The sequence below is a fragment of the Salvelinus fontinalis genome, chromosome 24 (genome assembly GCF_029448725.1).
Source record: "Salvelinus fontinalis isolate EN_2023a chromosome 24, ASM2944872v1, whole genome shotgun sequence".
Lineage (NCBI taxonomy): Eukaryota > Metazoa > Chordata > Actinopteri > Salmoniformes > Salmonidae > Salvelinus > Salvelinus fontinalis.
The window spans coordinates 720905-739943 of NC_074688.1; the positions used below are offsets into that span (position 1 = coordinate 720905).

Here is a 19039-nt window from a genome sequence, read left to right on the forward strand (position 1 = left end):
TCATACCTGGGTGTAACTATACCGAACAAAAATCTAAACGCTGCATGTAAAGTGTTGGTTCCATGTTTCATGAACTGAAATAAAAGATCCCAGACATTTGCCATACTCACAAAAAGCGTATTTCTCTAAAATGTTGTGCACAAATTTGTTTATGTCCCAAAGAGCATTTCTCCTTTGCCAAGATAGGTGTGGCAAATCAAGAAGCTGATTAAACAGCATGATCATTACACAGGTGCACTTTGTGCTGGTGACAATAAAAGGCCAATCTAAATTGTGCTGTTTTGTCACAACACAATGCCACAGATGTCTCAAGTTTTAAGGGAGTGTACAACTTGCATGCTGACTGCGGGAATGTCCACCAGAGCTGTTGCCAGAGAATGTAATGTTAATTTCTCTACCATAAGCTGCCTCCAAAGTCATTTTATAGAATTTGGCAGTACGTCCAACCGGCCTCACAACCGCAGACCACGTGTAACCACGCCAGCCCAGGAACTCCACATCCGGCTTCTTCACCCGCGGGATCGTCTGAGACCAGCCACCCGGACTGCTGATGAAACTGAGGAGTATTTCTGTTTAATAATGCCTTTTTGTGAGGAAAAACTCATCTGATTGGCTGGGCCTGGCTCCCCAGTGGGTGGATCTACAATATGCCCTCCCAGGCCCACCCATGGCTGCGCCCCTGCCCAGTCATGTGAAATCCATAGATTAGGGCCTAATGAATTTATTTCAATTGACTGATTTCCTTATATGAACTGGAACTCAGGAAATTGTTGAAATTGTTGCATGTTGCGTTGATATTTTTGTTCAGTATAGTATTTGAAATCGCTCAAATGCTTTAGCTGTGCTTGATTGAGCTTGCCTGGAACAATGGGACCAATGGAATAGTCCTCAAAGTCCAAACCCCACCCCTCTGACACTCTCAAGCAAATGCTCAAAGGTACTATTCGAACCCAGAACCGAGTTTGATTCATTAGCTCTTGTGGACAAAGACCACTAACTCAGTCGATCACCATGTGGAAAATGCCCTGCTTTTATTAGTCAAATGAGATTCATTTTTTCACCCTGCATGTGCATCTGCCCCAGTGCTGAAGCCTCTGCACCCCTTCTACTGTCCTCTGCCTTGTGAAGGCCATGGCCACATAGAATTCCTGAGAGAGGCATGGCATCCTGCCTCAGAGAACTGCAAGCACAGCATAACTCCACAAATACAATGTCAGAGGAAAGCCCAAACACTTTCACAAAGATGCATAGCCACCACACTGTGAACACAGTCTTAGGGAGGCATTCGGTTGATTCGGAAGGCATTCGGTTGATTCAAATATTGTGAATAATTAGTAGTAGCCGTACTGTGCTGTCGTTAACTTTGGTAAGTCGAGTGTAGTGGTCTACTTTTATGTTTATGTTGTTTGCCGATAAAAGTCAGTGGTTTAAGGTTCTGCGCTGTCCATTGTGCTGAATCAGTCTTGGGGTGCAAAACTCACCGGAAGAGCAGTTTAGATTTTGTTTGAACATTTTCGCTGGGTCTTTCACTGTTATGAGCAAACTATCCTACACATAAGACAAAGTATTGCTACTTCTGAAACGTTGCACTTGACAGTCTAGGCCTACATACACCCATGAATGTATCTACACACTGCATCACACAGACACACATACTCCAGCACACAAACACGTCTTCTGATAAATCACCACGACTTACACACAAAATAGAAGATGATGAAAGATTTTCATATAAGTGTCATGGCTAATGTAGATAGATGCTCACTCAGTATGAAATGACTGCCTCTCAGTGGCCCGCTTAAGCGACTCCACTGGTTTGAATATAGGGACTTTCATAAGTCTAACTCTTCGCAGTAATTGAATCAAAAATACTGATGGGGGCATTTTGTCTCAAAGTTAATGATTCTACAACAATGCCGGATTGTTTTGTTTTCAAATGTATGGCTCTCACTGTTTCTCCCATTGAGAAACGGAGACTGCTGAATGCACACCGCTGCAGAGGCGAATCCCCCCCGCGCCACTACAGAGAACAGACCTCGCACTGAAAGAAAGAAGCATGCAGGATGTCTCACCGCTCGTGGTTGTAGTCGACTTCGATCGCTTTCCACAGAGACACTGCAGCATATGCGCACCTTTCTTCAGGAAAAGCCTCAGAATCTTCATTGATTTGAGTTATAGTGTTTCCTCGTCAATTCACGCAATCTGACACTATTACGATGGAGGTTATTGAGGTACAGCCACCTCAGGTCGATCACCGTGCTATCCAGATCCCTGGCTTCCCTCAGCAGATCGAAAACCACAGAAAAGCCTCAACAAAGCGACGCGATACATTACACCGACACATCCTGATATATTTATCATTGATGAGAATTCCAACAAAAACACCCATGGCTCCATGAATTGCAAGCTATGCCACAAGGACTTCAGAATAATATCCCATAGTCTATGCCTCTTCTCGATTTTACTAGCAGACGTAAAACGAGGTGTCCTCTGGTTCAAGCGGGCACGCTAAAGTTAAACCGCAGGGTAGAGTGACAGCGTCGCCGTGGATGAGGTAATGCGCCTTGTTCATTCTTGGTGGTAGGCTACAGTGGTGCAAAACGCGTGGGGTGCGAGGGATACCAGGGCATGTCAGAGTGAGAAAGAGAAGCTATTGACGATAGGAGTGGCTGCGGTTCCGGATTTTCTGGAACTTTGATTTGCCGTGGCTAAAGATAAGGAGTTTTCTGCGCATGTGCGGTGTTTCTTTCTCTCAGTTGCTGCACTCTTCGCTGCCTGCGTTTGCTGCTGCTCAATACTCCACTTTCGTTACCCCAACTAACGCCGTTGTCTGTTGTAGCCTACAAACTTTATGTTGTACATGTTTGAACTATTGCATTCCATGTCTCAGTACGCTATTAAGCATGAGCTCAATTTCATGTTATTGTTTCAGGAAGTTAGTTAGGCTACATGCAGCTATTTACATGTTGTTCACAAAAGACATGATCAACATGTTCAAACAAACTCACAGATAGTATTTTGCAAAACTCAGAAAACTCAAGTGGGGAGTTTTGCATTGGGGCATGAAGCTATCTAGGCAGCATACAGTTGAAGTCAGAAGTTTACATACACCTTAGCCAAATACATTTAAAATCAGTTTTTCACAATTCCTGACATTTAATCCTAGTAAAAATGCCCCGTCTTTGGTCAGTTAGGATCACCACTTTATTTTAAGAATGTGAAATGTCAGAATAATAGTAGAGAGAATGATTTATTTCAACTTTAATTTCCTTCATCACATTCACAGTGGGTCAGAAGTGTACATACACTCAATTAGTATTTGGTAGCATTGTGGGCTATACTCGGCCTTGTCTCAGGATTGTAAGTTGGTGGTTGAGGATATCCCTCTAGTGGTGTGGGGGCTGTGCTTTGGCAGAGTGGGTGGGGTTATATCCTTCCTGTTTGGCCCTGTCCGGGGGTTTCTTCGGATGGGGCCACAGTGTCTCCTGACCGCTCCTGTCTCAGCCTCCAGTATTTATGCTGCAGTAGTTTATGTGTCGGGGGGCTAGGGTCAGTTGGTTATACCTGGAATACTTCTCCTGTCTTATCCAGTGTCCTGTGTGAATTTAAGTATGCTCTCTCTAATTCTCTCGTTCTCTCTTTCTCTCTGAGAACCTGAGCCCTAGGACCATACGTCAGGACTACCGGGCATGCTGACACCTTGCTGTCCCCAGTCCGCCCGGCCTTGCTGTTATTCCAGTTTCAACTGTTTCTGCCTGCGGTTACGAAACCCCTACCTGTCCCAGACCTGCTGTTTTCAACTCTTAATGATCGGCTATGAAAAGCCAACTGAGATTTATTCCTGATTATTATTTGACCATGCTTGTCATTTATGAACATTTTGAAAATCTTGGCTCTCTCTAATTTTCTCCTTCTCTCTTTCTCTCGGAGAACCTGAGCCCTAGGACCATACGTCGGGACTACCGGCCGTGGTGACTCCTTGCTGCCCCCAGTCCGCCTGGCCTTGCTGCTATTCCAGTTTCAACTCTTCTGCCTGCGGTTATGGAACCCCTACCTGTCCCAGACCTGCTGTTTTCAACTCTTAATGATCGGCTATGAAAAGCCAACTGAGATTAATTCCTGATTATTATTTGACCATGCTTGTCATTTATGAACATTTTGAAAATCTTGGCTCTCTCTAATTTTCTCCTTCTCTCTTTCTTTCTCTCGGAGGACCTGGGCCCTAGGACCATGCATCGGGACTGCCGCCCGTGGTGACTCCTTGCTGTCCCCAGTCCGCCTGGCCTTGCTGCTATTCCAGTTTCAGCTGTTCTGCCTGCGGTTATGGAACCGCCACCTGTCCCAGACCTGTTGTTTTTCAACTCTTAATGATCAGCTATGAAAAGCCAACTGAAAATTATTCATGATTATTATTTGACCATGCTTGTCACTTATGAACATTTTTGAACATCTTGGCATAGTTCTGTTATAATCTCCACCCGGCACAGCCAGAAGAGGACTGGCCACCCCTCATAGCCTGGTTCCTCTCTAGGTTTCTTCCTAGGTTTTGGCCTTTCTAGGGAGTTTTTCCTAGCCACCGTGCTTCTACACCTGCATTCTAGCTGTTTGGGGTTTTAGGCTGGGTTTCTGTACAGCACTTCGAGATATTATCTGATGTACGAAGGGCTATATAAAATAAAATTGATTGAAAATTGATTGATTGCCTTTAAATTGTTTCAATTGGGTCAAATGTTTCGGGTAGACTTCCACAAGCTTCCTACAATAAGTTGGGTGAATTTTGGCCCATTCCTCCTGACAGAGCTGTTGTAACTGAGTCAGGTTTGTAGGCCTCCTTGCTCGCACACGCTTTTTCAGTTCTGCCCACAAATTTGAGGTCAGGGCTTTGTGATGGCCACTCCAATACCTTAACTTTATTGTCCTTAAGCCATTTTGCCACAACTTTGGAAGTATGCTTGGGGTCATTGTCCATTTGGAAGACCCATTTGCGACCAAGCTTTAACTTCCTGACTGATGTCTTGAGATGTTGCTTCAATATATCCACATACTTTTCCTTTCCTCATGATGCCATCTATTTTGTGAAGTGCCCCAGTCCCTCCTGCAGCAAAACACCCCCACAACATGATGCTGCCACCTCTGTTCTTCACTGTTGGGATGGAGTTCTTTGGCTTGCAAGCCTTCCCCTTTTTCCTCCAAACATAACGATGGTCATCATGGCCAAACAATTCTATTTTTGTTTCATCAGACCAGAGGACATTTCTCCAAAAAGTACAATCTTTGTCCCCATGTGCAGTTGCAAACCGTATTCTGGTTTATTATGGCGGTTTTGGAGCAGTGGCTTCTTCCTTGCTGAGCCGCCTTTCAGGTTATGTCGATATAGGACTCATTTGACTGTGGATATAGATACTTTTGTACCTGTTTCCCCCAGCATCTTCACAAGGACATTTGCTGTTATTCTGGGATTGATTTGCACATTTCGCACCAAAGTATGTTAATCTCTAGGAGACAGAACGCGTCTCCTTCCTGAGCGGTATGATGGCTGCGTGGTCCCATGGTGTTTATACTTGCGTACTATTGTTTGTACAGATGAACGTGGTACCTTCAGATGTTTGGAAATTGCTCCCAAGGATGAACCAGACTTGTGGAGGTCTACAATTTTGTTTCTGAGGTCTTGGCTGATTTCTTTTGATTTTCCCATGATGTCAAGCAAAGAGGCACTGAGTTTGAAGGTAGGCCTTGATATATATCCACAGGTACACCTCCAATTAGCCTATCAGAATCTTCTAAAGCCATGTCATAATTTTCTGGAATTTTCAAAAGCTGTTTAAAGGCACAGTCAACTTAGTGTATGTAAACTTCTGACTCACTGGACTTGTGATACAGTGAATTATAAGTGAAATAATCTGTCTGTAAACAAATGTTGAAAAAATTACTTGTGTCTTGCACAAAGTAGATGTCCTAACCGACTTGCCAAAACTATAGTTTGTTAACAGGAAATGTGTGGAGTGGTTGAAAAACAAGTTTTAATGACTCCAACCTAAGTGTATGTAAACTTCCGACTTCAACTGTATCAAACACAAGCAAGACACAGACGCACAGTCTAATTAGTGATTTCATGTTATTTTTTTAATAATCATTGCAGACATTGGCTAAGCAGGAGCCAGACAGGAAGTCAGAGTAGTAGTGTTATTTTTCAGCAACTCTGGCTGGTGACTATGATATGGCAGCAACTACAAAGATTAGCCTACATCATCACACAAAACGCAGCTCATTTTTGCTCCGATGCAGTATGTAGGGCTGTGTATGCATACATAACTGTTACGACAGAGAAGGTTGAAGCCTTCATCATGGCCTTGAATGCTTGTTCATTCAAATCTCGGAAGGTTTTTATTTCAGCTGTTCAGAATTATGAGGCAGAGACATAGGCTACATAATCATGGTTCAGAAGAAGGTGAGTAAAAGAGAGAAACGCGTGTGCGTAAAATAACACATACGCTGAACGTGATCCGTAGCTTTGAGAAAGAGGTTTCCAGAGGGGCGGGGGCGAAAACTCTTGATAATACAGAGCATCCGGGAAGTATTCAGACCCCTTGACTTTTTCCACATTTTGTTATGTTACAGCCTTATTCTATAATGGATGAAATTGTTTTTTTCCTTCATAAATCCACACACACAAAAAACAGGTTTTTAGAAATGTTATCAAATTTATTCAAAATGTAAAAATCACATTTACATAAGTATTCAGACCCTTTACTCAGTACTTTGTTGGAAGCACCTTTGGCAGCGATTACAGCCTCAAGTCTTCTTGGGTATGACGCTGCAAGCTTGGCACACCTGTATTTGTGGAGTTTCTCCCATTCCCATGCTCTCAAGCTCTGTCAGGTTGGATGGGGAGCGTCATTGCACAGCTATTTTCAGGTCTTTCTAGAGATGTTCAATCGGGTTCAAGTCCGGGCTCTGGCTGGGCCACTCTAAGACATTCAGAAAAGTGTCCCAAAGCCACTCCTGCATTGTCTTGTGCTTAGGGTCGTTGTCCTGTTGAAAGGTGAACCTTCGCCCCAGTCTGAAGTCCTAAGCGCTCTGGAGCAGGTTTTTGTCAAGGATCTTTCTGTACTTTGCTCCGTTTATCTTTCCCTCGATCCGGACTAGTCTACCAGTCCCTGCCGCATGATGCTGCCACCACCATGCTTCACCTGACGCTTGGCATTCAGGCCAAAGCGTTCAATCTTGGTTTCATCAGACCAGAGAATCTTGTTTCTCATGGTCTGAGAGTACTTTAGGTGCCTTTTGGCAAACTCCAAGCGGGGTGTCATGTACCTTTTACTGAGGAGTGGCTTCCGTCTGGCCACTCTACCACAAAGGCCTGATTGGTGGAGTGCTGCCAAAGATGGTTGTCCTTCTGGAAGGTTCTCCCATCTCCACAGAGGATCTCTGGAGCTCTGTCAGAGTGACCATCGGGTTCTTGGTCACCCGATTGCTCAGTTTGGCTGTGCGACCAGGTCTAGGAAGAGTCTTGGTGGTTCCAAACTTCTTCCAGTTAAGAATGATGGAGGCCACTGCAGAACGTTTCTGGTACTTTTTCCCAGATCTGTGCCTCGACACAATTCTGTCTCGGAGCTCTACGGACAGTTCCTTCGACCTCATGGCTTGGTTTTTTCTCTGACATGCACTGTCAGCTGTATGACCTTATATAGACCAGTGTGTGCCTTCCCAAATCATGTCCAATCAATTGAATTTACCACAGGTGGACTCCAATAAAGTTGTAGAAACATCTCAAGGATGATCAATGGAAACAGGATGAGCTCAATTTCGAGTCTCGTAGCAAAGGGTCGCTTTGTCATTATGGGGTATTGTGTGTAGCATAATGAGGATTTTTTATTTATTCAATACATTTTAGAATAAGGCTCTACCTTAACAAAATGTGGAAAAAGTGAAGGGGTCTGAAAGCTTTCCGAATGCACTGTGTGTGTGGCCACGGGGAAAGGGGAGAGCGCGGTTACAGTACCGCCGACGTGAGCGGGTGGGTTTGATGATTTTATAGACAAAGCATCGCCTCTGCTTGGAGTGGGTCCACTGCCTAGGAGTGTGTTTTTTTCCAGTCTGAAAAAACAACTAGCCTAGTAGTGATATTTTATTTCACTGCCCAAGTAATGCATTGAATATGAAATCACGTTTCGATTTTTCTATACTATAGGCAACATTAAGTATGCCAAGTTATATTAGATCAATTGTTTCTAGGAATGTTGAGTTTTTTACATTGAAAGTTAACCTGCAGGTAGCCTGCAATGTGGCCATGGGGTTATAGTCAAGTCAGGTGAATCGTTAGAACAGCTAAACAAGATGATAATATCATGAGAAGATCATAAGGCCATGATATCTGGTTATTTTAGAAGAGTGAAGCAGACATAGTAGATAGTAGAATCAAACTTAGAGGGACCTCCTTTAATCAAATCTGATTCTAAACCTAACCCTAACCTTAACCCCACTGCTAACCCCACTGCTAACCCTTACCTTAAATTTGTTTTCATGAATGTCTACGACAGGGGTGTCAAACTCATTCCACGGAGGGCCTTGTGTCTGCAGGTTTTTGGTCTTTCCTTTCAATAAAGCCCTAGACAACCAGGTGTGGGGAGTTCCTAACTAATTAGTGATGTTAATTCATCAATCAAGTACAAGGGTGGAGCGAAAACCCGCAGACACTCGGCCCTCCGTGGAATGAGTTTGACACCTGTGGTCTACGATATACACAATTTTGACTTTGCAGCTGGCACATCTAGCGGAAAATCGCTCATCTCTGTCTCCAGGACAAGAAGACTCATCCCAATAAATGTCAACCTGCCCCATATATGCCTATTATAGGCTACTAAAGTCTATACAGGTGAATGTGCTCACAGTTCCATGTAAGGTAATAATTTCGCCAAAAGGAGGCGGTAGCATGCAGAGGACAGAGGCGAAACCAGCTGTCACGGGAACCCTGGCTCCCATCACATCCATTTACGTCACAGGGTGGGACGTCAACGCTCTCTTACGTACTTGCGTAGACGTCCAAGTCAATGCACCTAAACACCAAACACAACACGCGGCTTTCTTCATAGGGTACTACATTATCTTCATTCCCACTGCAGAGTCATTTCATGATTGCATAATATTGAAAAGTATGAAATCAATGCTTGTTTGCTAAATATGATATCGTACAAAACGTATTCATTTCATTTTGCGTACAGTTTCATCGTGGTCCTATTGTAGACATTGTGCCACACAGTAAGTACCCTGTTGTTTTTCCATGTCCGCACGATGACAACCTCAAACATGTATTTTGTATCATCATAGCACTACAAAATAGCCATCAATAATTGACATCATTTTATGTCTTCATCAATGCCCATAGATTCCTCCATTCACAAACAACACATCATACGGGACACACTAGATCTACTGGGTGATGAAATCTCTGACTTGAGTGTTGAAATGAGTTAGAAAAAAGACCTATACTGCTGCTGCTACTGCCTGCTATAAATACGTCACAGTCTTCATGGTCAAGGTTCGTTGATACACACACACACACACACACACACACACACACAGGGAGAATAGGCAACAAACAATCAGCTCTCTCACAGACACACACACACCCACTAACACGCAAAGAGCAGCAAACACAGCCTCACACATACACATTAGGCAGACAGAAGACAGACGTTAATGCCAAATTGATTTTGCACCCCACGCTTTTCACATCACTGTACAACCCTCCGGTTCTTTCTCTCTGCCTATCACATGCACCTTATAATCTCGTATGGCTCTTTGATATGGATTTCATCAGGGGCGCAACTTTCACTGGGGACGGGGGACGGGGGGTGGCCCACATTCTGAAATTGCATTCTCACATGGTCCTTACATTAGGCTTGTTACTGGGCAAGATCAGCCAATATGTTAGATGCAGTTTGAAGAGAGCAGAGTTGGAGAGACTTGCACTTTCTCTTGAGCTACAGTATTTTTATACCCTTCATTTTAGGAGTGGGAAGATTTTAAGACAGAGAAGTATGGGTGATCAATATTTGGGCCTTTGTAGGCAATGGAGAGACTTGCACTTTCTCTTGAGGTACATCATTTAAACTAAAGCCTAATCATAGGCCTATTTATCAAGTACATTTCCTTGGAAAGATAACTGCCCATGCTTCTCCGCCTATGTATAGGCTATAGCCTAATCTATTTAATTTAGACTACACACGTACCTGATCGCGCAGGTATGGCTACTGAACTTGAAGCAGCAAGAATGTTGACAACGACACGTGCTACGTTTTGCATAGGCCTATAGGCTATAGCCTACCCTTTAGGAGACCGATTCGCAGGCAGAGACAAATATTATTATGACAAATATTATTAACCGACTCACATTGGTTAAGCTCCCTCCACTTCTTTCCATTATCAATATTTATTTACAGACACTGTTGTAAACTACAGTCTAATCATATTTAAGTTAACTGCCAAGTGATTCTCCGCCCGTGTAGGCAGCCAACTCTATTTCAATGAGATCCCACAAACTAGGTGCACTTGAACTCTCAAGCCCATCTAGCAGCGGTAGCTAGGCTACTGAAGTTGAAGCAGCGAATTCTGAGTGTGTGAACAATGCACATTTTTTATTTATTTTAATACAATAGGTAGGCTAACCCATACAAAGCAGAAAGAGGACCGTTTCCAAATAATAAATATTTAAATCCCAAAGTCTTCTGTCTGACCATCCGCTCCCGCCCGCAGACCGTGCCACAATGATCTCTGTTGGTACTGTAGGTCTCGCAGGCATGGAATGCAGGAATGCAGCTCTTCTAATATGCAGTCAGTACACAAGACTATGCTCAACATGTCTTAGCAGGATCAGATGGTGACCGGGGTCCCAGCAGGGTCAGAGAACCAGGGAAGACCAGTCTACGGAGGTCAGGTGAATTTTGCAGTATATTAACAATATCAGTGAATGATATACATTTCCATCTTGAATTGATGGGTAGCTACAGGACAGCAGCCTCAGCTTAAAGCTAGTCTGGGATCTGGGAATAATGGTCATTTCAATTATTGAACCATTGATTCTATTCTTGGATAACATAATGTATAAATGTACACCAAGGTCATTCTTTGTCATGCCTCGTCTTAGGAGGATCAGATGGTGACAGGGTCTCAGCAGGGTCAGGCAGCCAGGGAAGAGGTGATTTTTTGCAGACACAACACTTCATTCTCTCTGTGCAGTAAACACTTGACAAGTCAGATGCTATTTTAAGGCAGTCTGACAAACCTCCAAAGTCGATTTACAAACTGTATCAAGGGTTTATAGAGGCTTTTTCCGATGACATAAAATATGTTAAACAAAAATGTGAGGAAGACCTGGTAGAAGCTATTGATGATGATGAATGGATACATATGTTTGAATGCCCAGTCACGTTCATATCATCTCAGACATAAATTACTACAGTTTAAGACCATCCATAGAACGTACTATATGCCAGTGAAACTGAATGACATGCACTCAACAATGTAATTCCTCTGCTGGAGGTGTAAAACACAAAAGGGCGTACTATTGTTTGTACAGATGAACGTGGTACCTTCAGGCGTTTGGAAATTGCTCCCAATGATGAACCAGACTTGTGGAGGTTTACGATTTTTTCTGAGGTCTTGGCTGATTGGCATTAAACAAACCATGTTTAGTCATTAAGCTGCAGCTGGCCCAGAACAGAGCGGCACATCTTGCTCTTCATTGTAATCAGAGGACTGATATAAATACAAATACTATGCATGCCAGTCTCTTTTGGCTAAGAGTTGAGAGACTGACTGCATCACTTCTTTTTATAAGAAAAATGAATGTGTTGGAAATCCCGAATTGTTTGCATAGTCAACTTACACACAGCCTTGACAAACACATTTACGCCACCAGACATGCCACCAGGGTTCTTTTCACAGTCCCCAAATCCAGAACAAACTCAAGAAAGCGTACAGTATTAAAGAGCCATTATTGCATGGAACTCCATTCCATCTCACATAGCTCAAATGAACAGCAAACCTTGTTTAAACAGATAAAGCAACACCTCACAGCACAACGTCTCTCCCCTATTTGACTTAGATAGTTTGTATATGTATTGATATGTAGGCTACGTGTGCCTGTAAAATGTGTTTGATGTAGTTCTGTCCTTGAGATGCTCTTGTTGATTAATGTTCTGTATTATGTCATGTTTCATGTTTTGTGTGGACCCCAGGAAGAGTAGCTGCTGCTTTTGCAACAGCTAATAGGATCCTAATAAAATACCCCAAAAATACCAAACCTATGCGGAGGGCTCGGAGCACGTGTCAAACTCATTCCACGGAGGGCCGAGTGTCTGTGGGTGTTCGCTCCACCCTTGTACTTGATTGATGAATTAAAGTCACTGATTAGTAAGGAACTTCCCTCACCTAGTTGTCTAGGTCTTAATTGAAATCAAAAAACAAAAACCCGCCGACACTCAGCCCTCCATGGAAGGAGTTTGACACCCCTGGCTTGGAGTAAAGAGAACTCACCCTGCTCATCGCTGTCTGGTTTTGCTGTTCCTTCCTCCTCATCTTCCTCCTCTCCCTTACTGTCTTTGGACAGCAGTCGTCGGAACAGGCTACCAAGCGAACGAGTCATGTCTGGCTCTCCAACGCTCTCTGAGACGTCCAAAAACACAGTCCGTAAAATGCAGAGCCACCCTGTACCCCTTAATCTGCTTTTGCTCCCCTATGCCCCTGCTTACACAACCCCTCTTCCCCTGTATAAGTCAGTTGTCCGTGTCACTTGTAAAGAGTTAGTTAAGCTGCCCAGTCCTTGTCCACTCGGTGTGTGTCTGTCTCACCGTATTTAGCCCTGGCTGTCCTTGTCTCACTCCTGTTGACACAAACTTTAACTCACTAAATCCCCACCCTCCAACTCACCACCACTACTCTCTCCAGGCTCCTGGAGCACACACACACGCTTGCGTCCATACACACCTTGGCTTTACAAGCAGGTTATCTACCACTGCAATGGGACACCGGAGTCAACCTTTTCACCTTTTGTCAAGCGGGACAGCTGCACGCCTCCCTGTCCAGTGATTGACGCCATGCGTCAAACACAATTAGGAGTTATTCGAACGGTTTAACTATGTGGATATGTGATACCTTGGCCCCGGCAAGCCATGCAATAGAAATGGAAAGTCTATTCTGAGAGTGTAAATGGGCGTCACTGCATGGTGGGAACTATTTATATCGGTGTTTACGTGGTGAAAGTGCTGGGAGAGGAAATTCCCGGTGAGCAATGACAGAGGCAAGACATCAGAGACACTGGGGACATTTTAAAGAGAGTATGTCTTCATTAGGTATGCAACTAAGTGTATTTTTTAACACTTTTTTTTATGATTGGTCTTCGAGTATGTTTGTGTGTGGGGGGGAGGGGCAAGTTCAGTAGCAAAACTATGTCTTTAGCAATTTCATGCATCTGCAAAAATGAGCGAATTCTGAAGACTAAGATGTTTCGTTATTGGTCTTATTTTAAATACATTTTACATTTTTGCCCGAATATTCTCATTACAGAAATGCGTCCAGATTAAATTCTCAGGGCATTTAATAAAATCTTACTTTAGAAAAACGAACTTATTTGAATACAACCCAAAATGTATTTCTGTAGTTTGTCCATAAATCATGAAAATGGTATATTAGTTGATGTTTACAAATAAAAACTGAAATATTACATTTGCATACAGTTGAAGTCGGGAGTTTACATACACCTTAGCCAAATACATTTAAACGCAGTTTTTCACAATTCCGGACATTTAATCTGAGTAAAAATTCCCTGTCTTTGGTCAGTTAGAATCACCACTTTATTTTACTTCTTAGGGATAGGAGGCAGTATTCGGAAGTTTGGATGACTGAGGTGGCCAAAGTAAACTGCCTGTTACTCAGCCCAGAAGCTAGGATATTCATATAATTTGCGTCCAAGTTTTAACTTCCTGACTGATGTCTTGAGATGTATCCACTTCAATATATCCACATAATTTTCCAACCTCGTGATGCCATTTATTTTGTGAAGTGCACCAGTCCCTCCTGCAGCACAACATGATGCTGCCACCCCCGTGCTTCATGGTTGGGATGGTGTTCTTCGGGTTGCAAGCCCTCGCCTTTTTCCTCCAAACATTACGATCGTCATTATGGCCAAACAGTTCTATTTTTGTTTCATCAGACCAGTAGACATTTCCCCAAAAATTACGATCTTTGTCCCCATGTGCAGTTGCAAACCGTAGTCTGGCTTTTTTTGGTGGTTTTGGAGCAGTGGCTTCTTCCTTGCTGAGCGGCCTTTCAGGTTATGTCGATATACGACTCGTTTTACTGTGGATATAGATACTTTTGTACCTGTTTCCTCCAGCATCTTCACAAGGTCCTTTGCTGTTGTTCTGGGAGTGATGTGCACTTTTCGCACCAAACTACGTACATCTCTAGGAGACAGAATGTCCCATGGTGTTTATACTTGCGTACTATTGTTTGTACAGATGAACGTGGTACCTTCAGGCGTTTGGAAATTGCTTCCAAGGATGAACCAGACTTGTGGAGGTCTACAATTTTTTTCTGAGGTCTTGGCTGATTTCTTTTGATTTTCCCATGATGTCAAGCAAAGAGGCACTGCGTTTGAAGGTAGCCTTGAAATACATCCACAGGTACAGCTCCAATTGACTCAAATGATGTTAGCCTATCATAAGTTTCTAAAGCCATGACATCATTTTCTGGAATTTTCCAAGCTATTTAAAGGCACAGTCAACTTAGTGTATGTAAACTTCTGACCCACTGGAATTGTGATACAGTGAATTATAAGTGAAATAATCTGTCTGTAAACAATTGTTGGAAAAATTACTTATGTCATGCACAAAGTATATGTCCTAACCGACTTGTCAAAACTATAGTTTGTTAACAAGACATTTGTGGAGTGGTTGAAACACTTTGGTTGGAATCATTAAACCCGTTTATGTAAACTTCCGACTTCAATTTAAGGTATTTCCTCAGCTTTCCTCAGTACTTTGTTGAAGCACCTTTGGCAGCAATTACAGCCTTGAGTCTTCTTGGGTATGACTCTACAAGCTTGGCATACCAGTATTTAGGGAGTTTCTCCCATTCCTATCTGCAGATCCTCTCAAGCTCTTTCAGGTTGGATGGGGAGCGTTGCTGCACAGCTATTTTCAGGTCTCATCAGAGATGTTTGATTGGGTTCAAGTCCGGGCTCTTGCTTGGCCACTCAAGGACATTCAGAGACTTGTCCCGAAACCACTCCTGTATTGTCTTGGCTGTGTGTGTAGGGTCGTTGTCCTGTTGGAAGGTGAACCTTCACCCCAGTCTGAGGTCCTGAGCGCTCTGAAGCAGGTTTTCATCAAGGACCTCTCTGTACTTTGCTCCGTTCATCTTTGCCTCGACTCTGACTAGTCTCCCAGTCCCTGCCTCTGAAAAAAATCCCCACAGCATGATGCTGCCACTTCCATGCTTCACCGTAGGAATGGTGCCAGGTTTCCTCCAGATGTGACGCTTGGCATTCAGGCCAAAGAGTTACATTTTTGTTTCATTACACCAGAAAATCTTTCTCATGGTCTGAGAGTCTTTAGGTGCCTTTTGGCAAACTCCAAGTGGGCTGTCAAGTGTATTTTACTGAGGAGTGGCTTCCGTCTGGTCACTCTACCATAAAGGCCTGATTGTTGGAGTGCTGCAGAGATGGTTGTCCTTCTGGAAGGTTCTCCCATCTCCACAGAGAAACTCTAGAACTGTCAGAGAGACCATCTGGTTCTTGGTCACCTCCCTGACCAAGGCCCTTCTCCCCCGATTGTTCAGTATGTCTGGGCGGCCAGCTCTAGGAAGAGACTTGGTGGTTACAATCTTCTTCTATTTAAGAATGATGGAGGCCACTGTGTTCTTGGGGACCTTCAATGCTGCAGACAGTGTACCAACCCTTCCCCAGATCTGTGCCTCGACACAATGCTGTCTCAGAGCTCTAAGAACAATTCCATCGACCTCATGGCTTGGTTTCTGCTCTGACATGCACTTTCAATTGTTGGACCTTAGTGTGTGCCTTTCCAAACATATGTAAATCAGGTATTTTTTATTTGATTTGTAATACATTTTAAAACATTTCTAAAAACCTGTTTTTGCTTTAGTCAAGAAGTGGTCATTTCTTAATAAGGCTGTAACGTAACAAAATGTGGAAAAAGTAAAGTCTGAATACTTTCCAAAGGCACTGTACATCTAAAAGACCTTACAGTCACAAATATCCATGTCCTAATATACCAATACTATCACGTTTGAAGGTAAGACCCAGGTGCAGACAGTGTTGAAGTAACAAAAGTTTATTAATTCGAACACGGACAGGCAAAGGTAAAGGACGGCAGGCAGGCTCAGGTCAGGCAATCCAGAGTAATGGGGCAAAGGTACCGGACGGCAGGCAGGCTCAGGGTCAGGGTAGGCAGAAAGGACAAAACCTGGAAAACTAGAAAATAGACAAGGCAGGAGCAAGGGGAAAAACGCTGGTAGGTTTGAGGAACAAAACAAACTCGCACAGACAAACAGAAAACACAGGTATAAGTACCAAGGGAGTAATGGGGAAGATGGACGACACCTGGTGTCCCCCTCTAGGGACGCCACCTGGCATCCTACCTGGGTGCATACCTGGTTGACCTGGGTGCCGGCGCTGGAACTCAGAGATGAGGCCTGGGTCCATGATGTCCCTAGCGGAGACCCAGCACCTCTCCTCCGGGCCATAACCCTCCCAGTCAACCAGGTACGGGAATCCCCTGCCCCGAGGTCAAACCTTCAGGAGACGTCTCACCATGTACGCCTGTCGGCCGTCGATGAGACGGGGGAGAGGGGTGGGCCTGAAAACAGGAGACAAGGGGCAGTCAGACATGGTTTTAACTCTGAACACAGAAAAGGTAGGAAGAATACGGAGGGTACGGGGCAACAGAGGATGAACAGCAGAGCGGCTAATGATCTTGGAGCGGGGGGGGGGGGGGGGGGCGGGGGTCTCGGCATCCGGGGGTGTAGCCGCGGCACTATAGCGGCGTGCCAGCGCCTCGCCTCAGGCTTGACTTTCTTGGATACCGGGTGGTGCTGCGGAAGCGAAGTGGCCCGGGCCTTACTGAACCCCTCCCGGAGGTCCTGGTACTCTGCGGAGCTGGCGTAGAGGTCCGGGTCAATTTCCAAAACCCCCGGAAGATGTCCTGGGGCAGGCAGAGCTGACTTCAGGCAATGATTGTGGCAGGACGGGCTCCAGCCCAAGATGGCACCAGTAGCCCAGTCAATGGAGGGACTGTGTCGCTTGAGCCAATAGAATCCCAATACCACGGGAAACTGCGGAGACTCAACCAGCAGGAACTGGATCGTCTTGCTGTGGTTCCCCAACACTCGTAGGTTGACCGGGGTGGTCTGGTGGGTGATCCGGCCTATAGAGCGCCCGTCCAGCACTCATGCATGGGAATGGAGAGGGGTTGAGTGGGGATGCCCAGCTCGGATGCCAGGGTAACTTCCATGAGACTCACATCGGCCCCCGAGTCGATGAGTACCTGGAGAGACTTGGACTGGTTGCCCCACCTTAGGATGGCACGGAGGGGGGGGGGGGGGGCGAACCAGGGGAGACTAGAAAATATCTTTAAGGCCCAACAGAGTACTCACTCCAACGAATGAGCTACAGTAGGTATCTTGAAGGGACAGGTAGACACATAATGACCAGCAGCACCGCAATACAGACAACTCTGGGTCTCAAGTCTGTGTACGCATCGGCTCGGGAAGAGGTGGACTCGTGTAAGCACGGATCCTCTTGGGGACGTAGACACCGGGGATTTCCGGAGTTCATCAGATGCAAGGTGGGATCCCTTAGTGAGCGATTGGGAACGCAAATCGGACCTCTTCTCCCTCCTAGGTTCCCATAGCCGACCACCAATCCGGATGGTTAAAGCGATGAGTGAGTCGAGATCCGTCGGTAGTTCTTGGGCTGCCAGCTCATCCTTTACCTCCTCCAATATTCCATGCAGGAACGTGTCGAACAGTGCTTCCGGATTCCAGGTACCCTCCGCTGCTAGCGTGCGGAACTCCACCGCATAGTCTGCCACACTGAGGGTGTCCTGCCGAAGCTGGAGCAACTTCCAGGCAGCCTCTCTCCTGGACACCGGAGCCTCAAAAACTTCTCACCCCCGTCACGAATACATCCAGGATGAGGTAGATGGTGGATTGTTGCTCCCACACCGCTATGGCCCAGGTGAGTGCCCTCACGGACATCAGCATAATAATGTACGCTATCATCGAGCGGTCCAAGGGCAATGAAGAAGGCTGCAGCTCTAAAATGAGGGAGCACTGGGAGAGAAAGGCCCGGCAGGTCCTGGAATCTCCATCGTAGCGCTCCGGGGGAGGTAAGCGAGGTTCCCGGGAAACCGGGGTGACGGCGCTGCTACCAGCCAGCTTACTGAGGGTATGGGAGGTTACTGTCGTGGTCGGCTGCTTGGTAGGTTAACCACGGAATTGCACCCGCAACGCGTCCAATGCAGAAAATAGTACAAATAAAGAAAAACCATGGAATGATTAGGTGTGTCCAAACTTTTGACTGGTAATGTATATACACTGCTCAAAAAAATAAAGAGAACACTTAAACAACACAATGTAACTCCAAGTCAATCACACTTCTGTGAAATCAAACTGTCCACTTAGGAAGCAACACTGATTGACAATACATTTCACATGCTGTTGTGCAAATGGAATAGACAACAGGTGGAAATTATAGGCAATTAGCAAGACACCCCCAATAAAGGAGTGGTTCTGCAGGTGGTGACCACAGACCACTTCTCAGTTCCTATGCTTCCTGGCTGATGTTTTGGTCACTTTTGAATGCTGGCGGTGCTCTCACTCTAGTGGTAGCATGAGACGGAGTCTACAACCCACACAAGTGGCTCAGGTAGTGCAGCTCATCCAGGATGGCACATCAATGCGAGCTGTGGCAAGAAGGTTTGCTGTGTCTGTCAGCGTAGTGTCCAGAGCATGGAGGCGC

General features: G+C 45.0%; 1 protein-coding gene across 3 annotated transcripts in view; it reads right to left on the bottom strand.

The window, feature by feature from the left end:
- The window catches only part of LOC129821714 (fibroblast growth factor 12-like), a 120450-nt gene that overhangs the window by 66101 nt on the left and 35310 nt on the right, over nucleotides 1–19039 (bottom strand). Inside the window, exon 2 of one of the 3 annotated variants that reach the window (XM_055879298.1) lies at nucleotides 16672–16877. The exons of 1 other annotated variant lie outside the window; for it this stretch is intronic. In XM_055879298.1, coding sequence (XP_055735273.1) covers nucleotides 16672–16723 — 52 coding nt within the window. In that variant the 5' untranslated portion in view covers nucleotides 16724–16877. Of the gene's footprint in view, nucleotides 1–2072; nucleotides 2517–16671; nucleotides 16878–19039 lie in introns of those variants that run through there. One more of the 3 variants, XM_055879297.1, reaches the window with a different exon arrangement.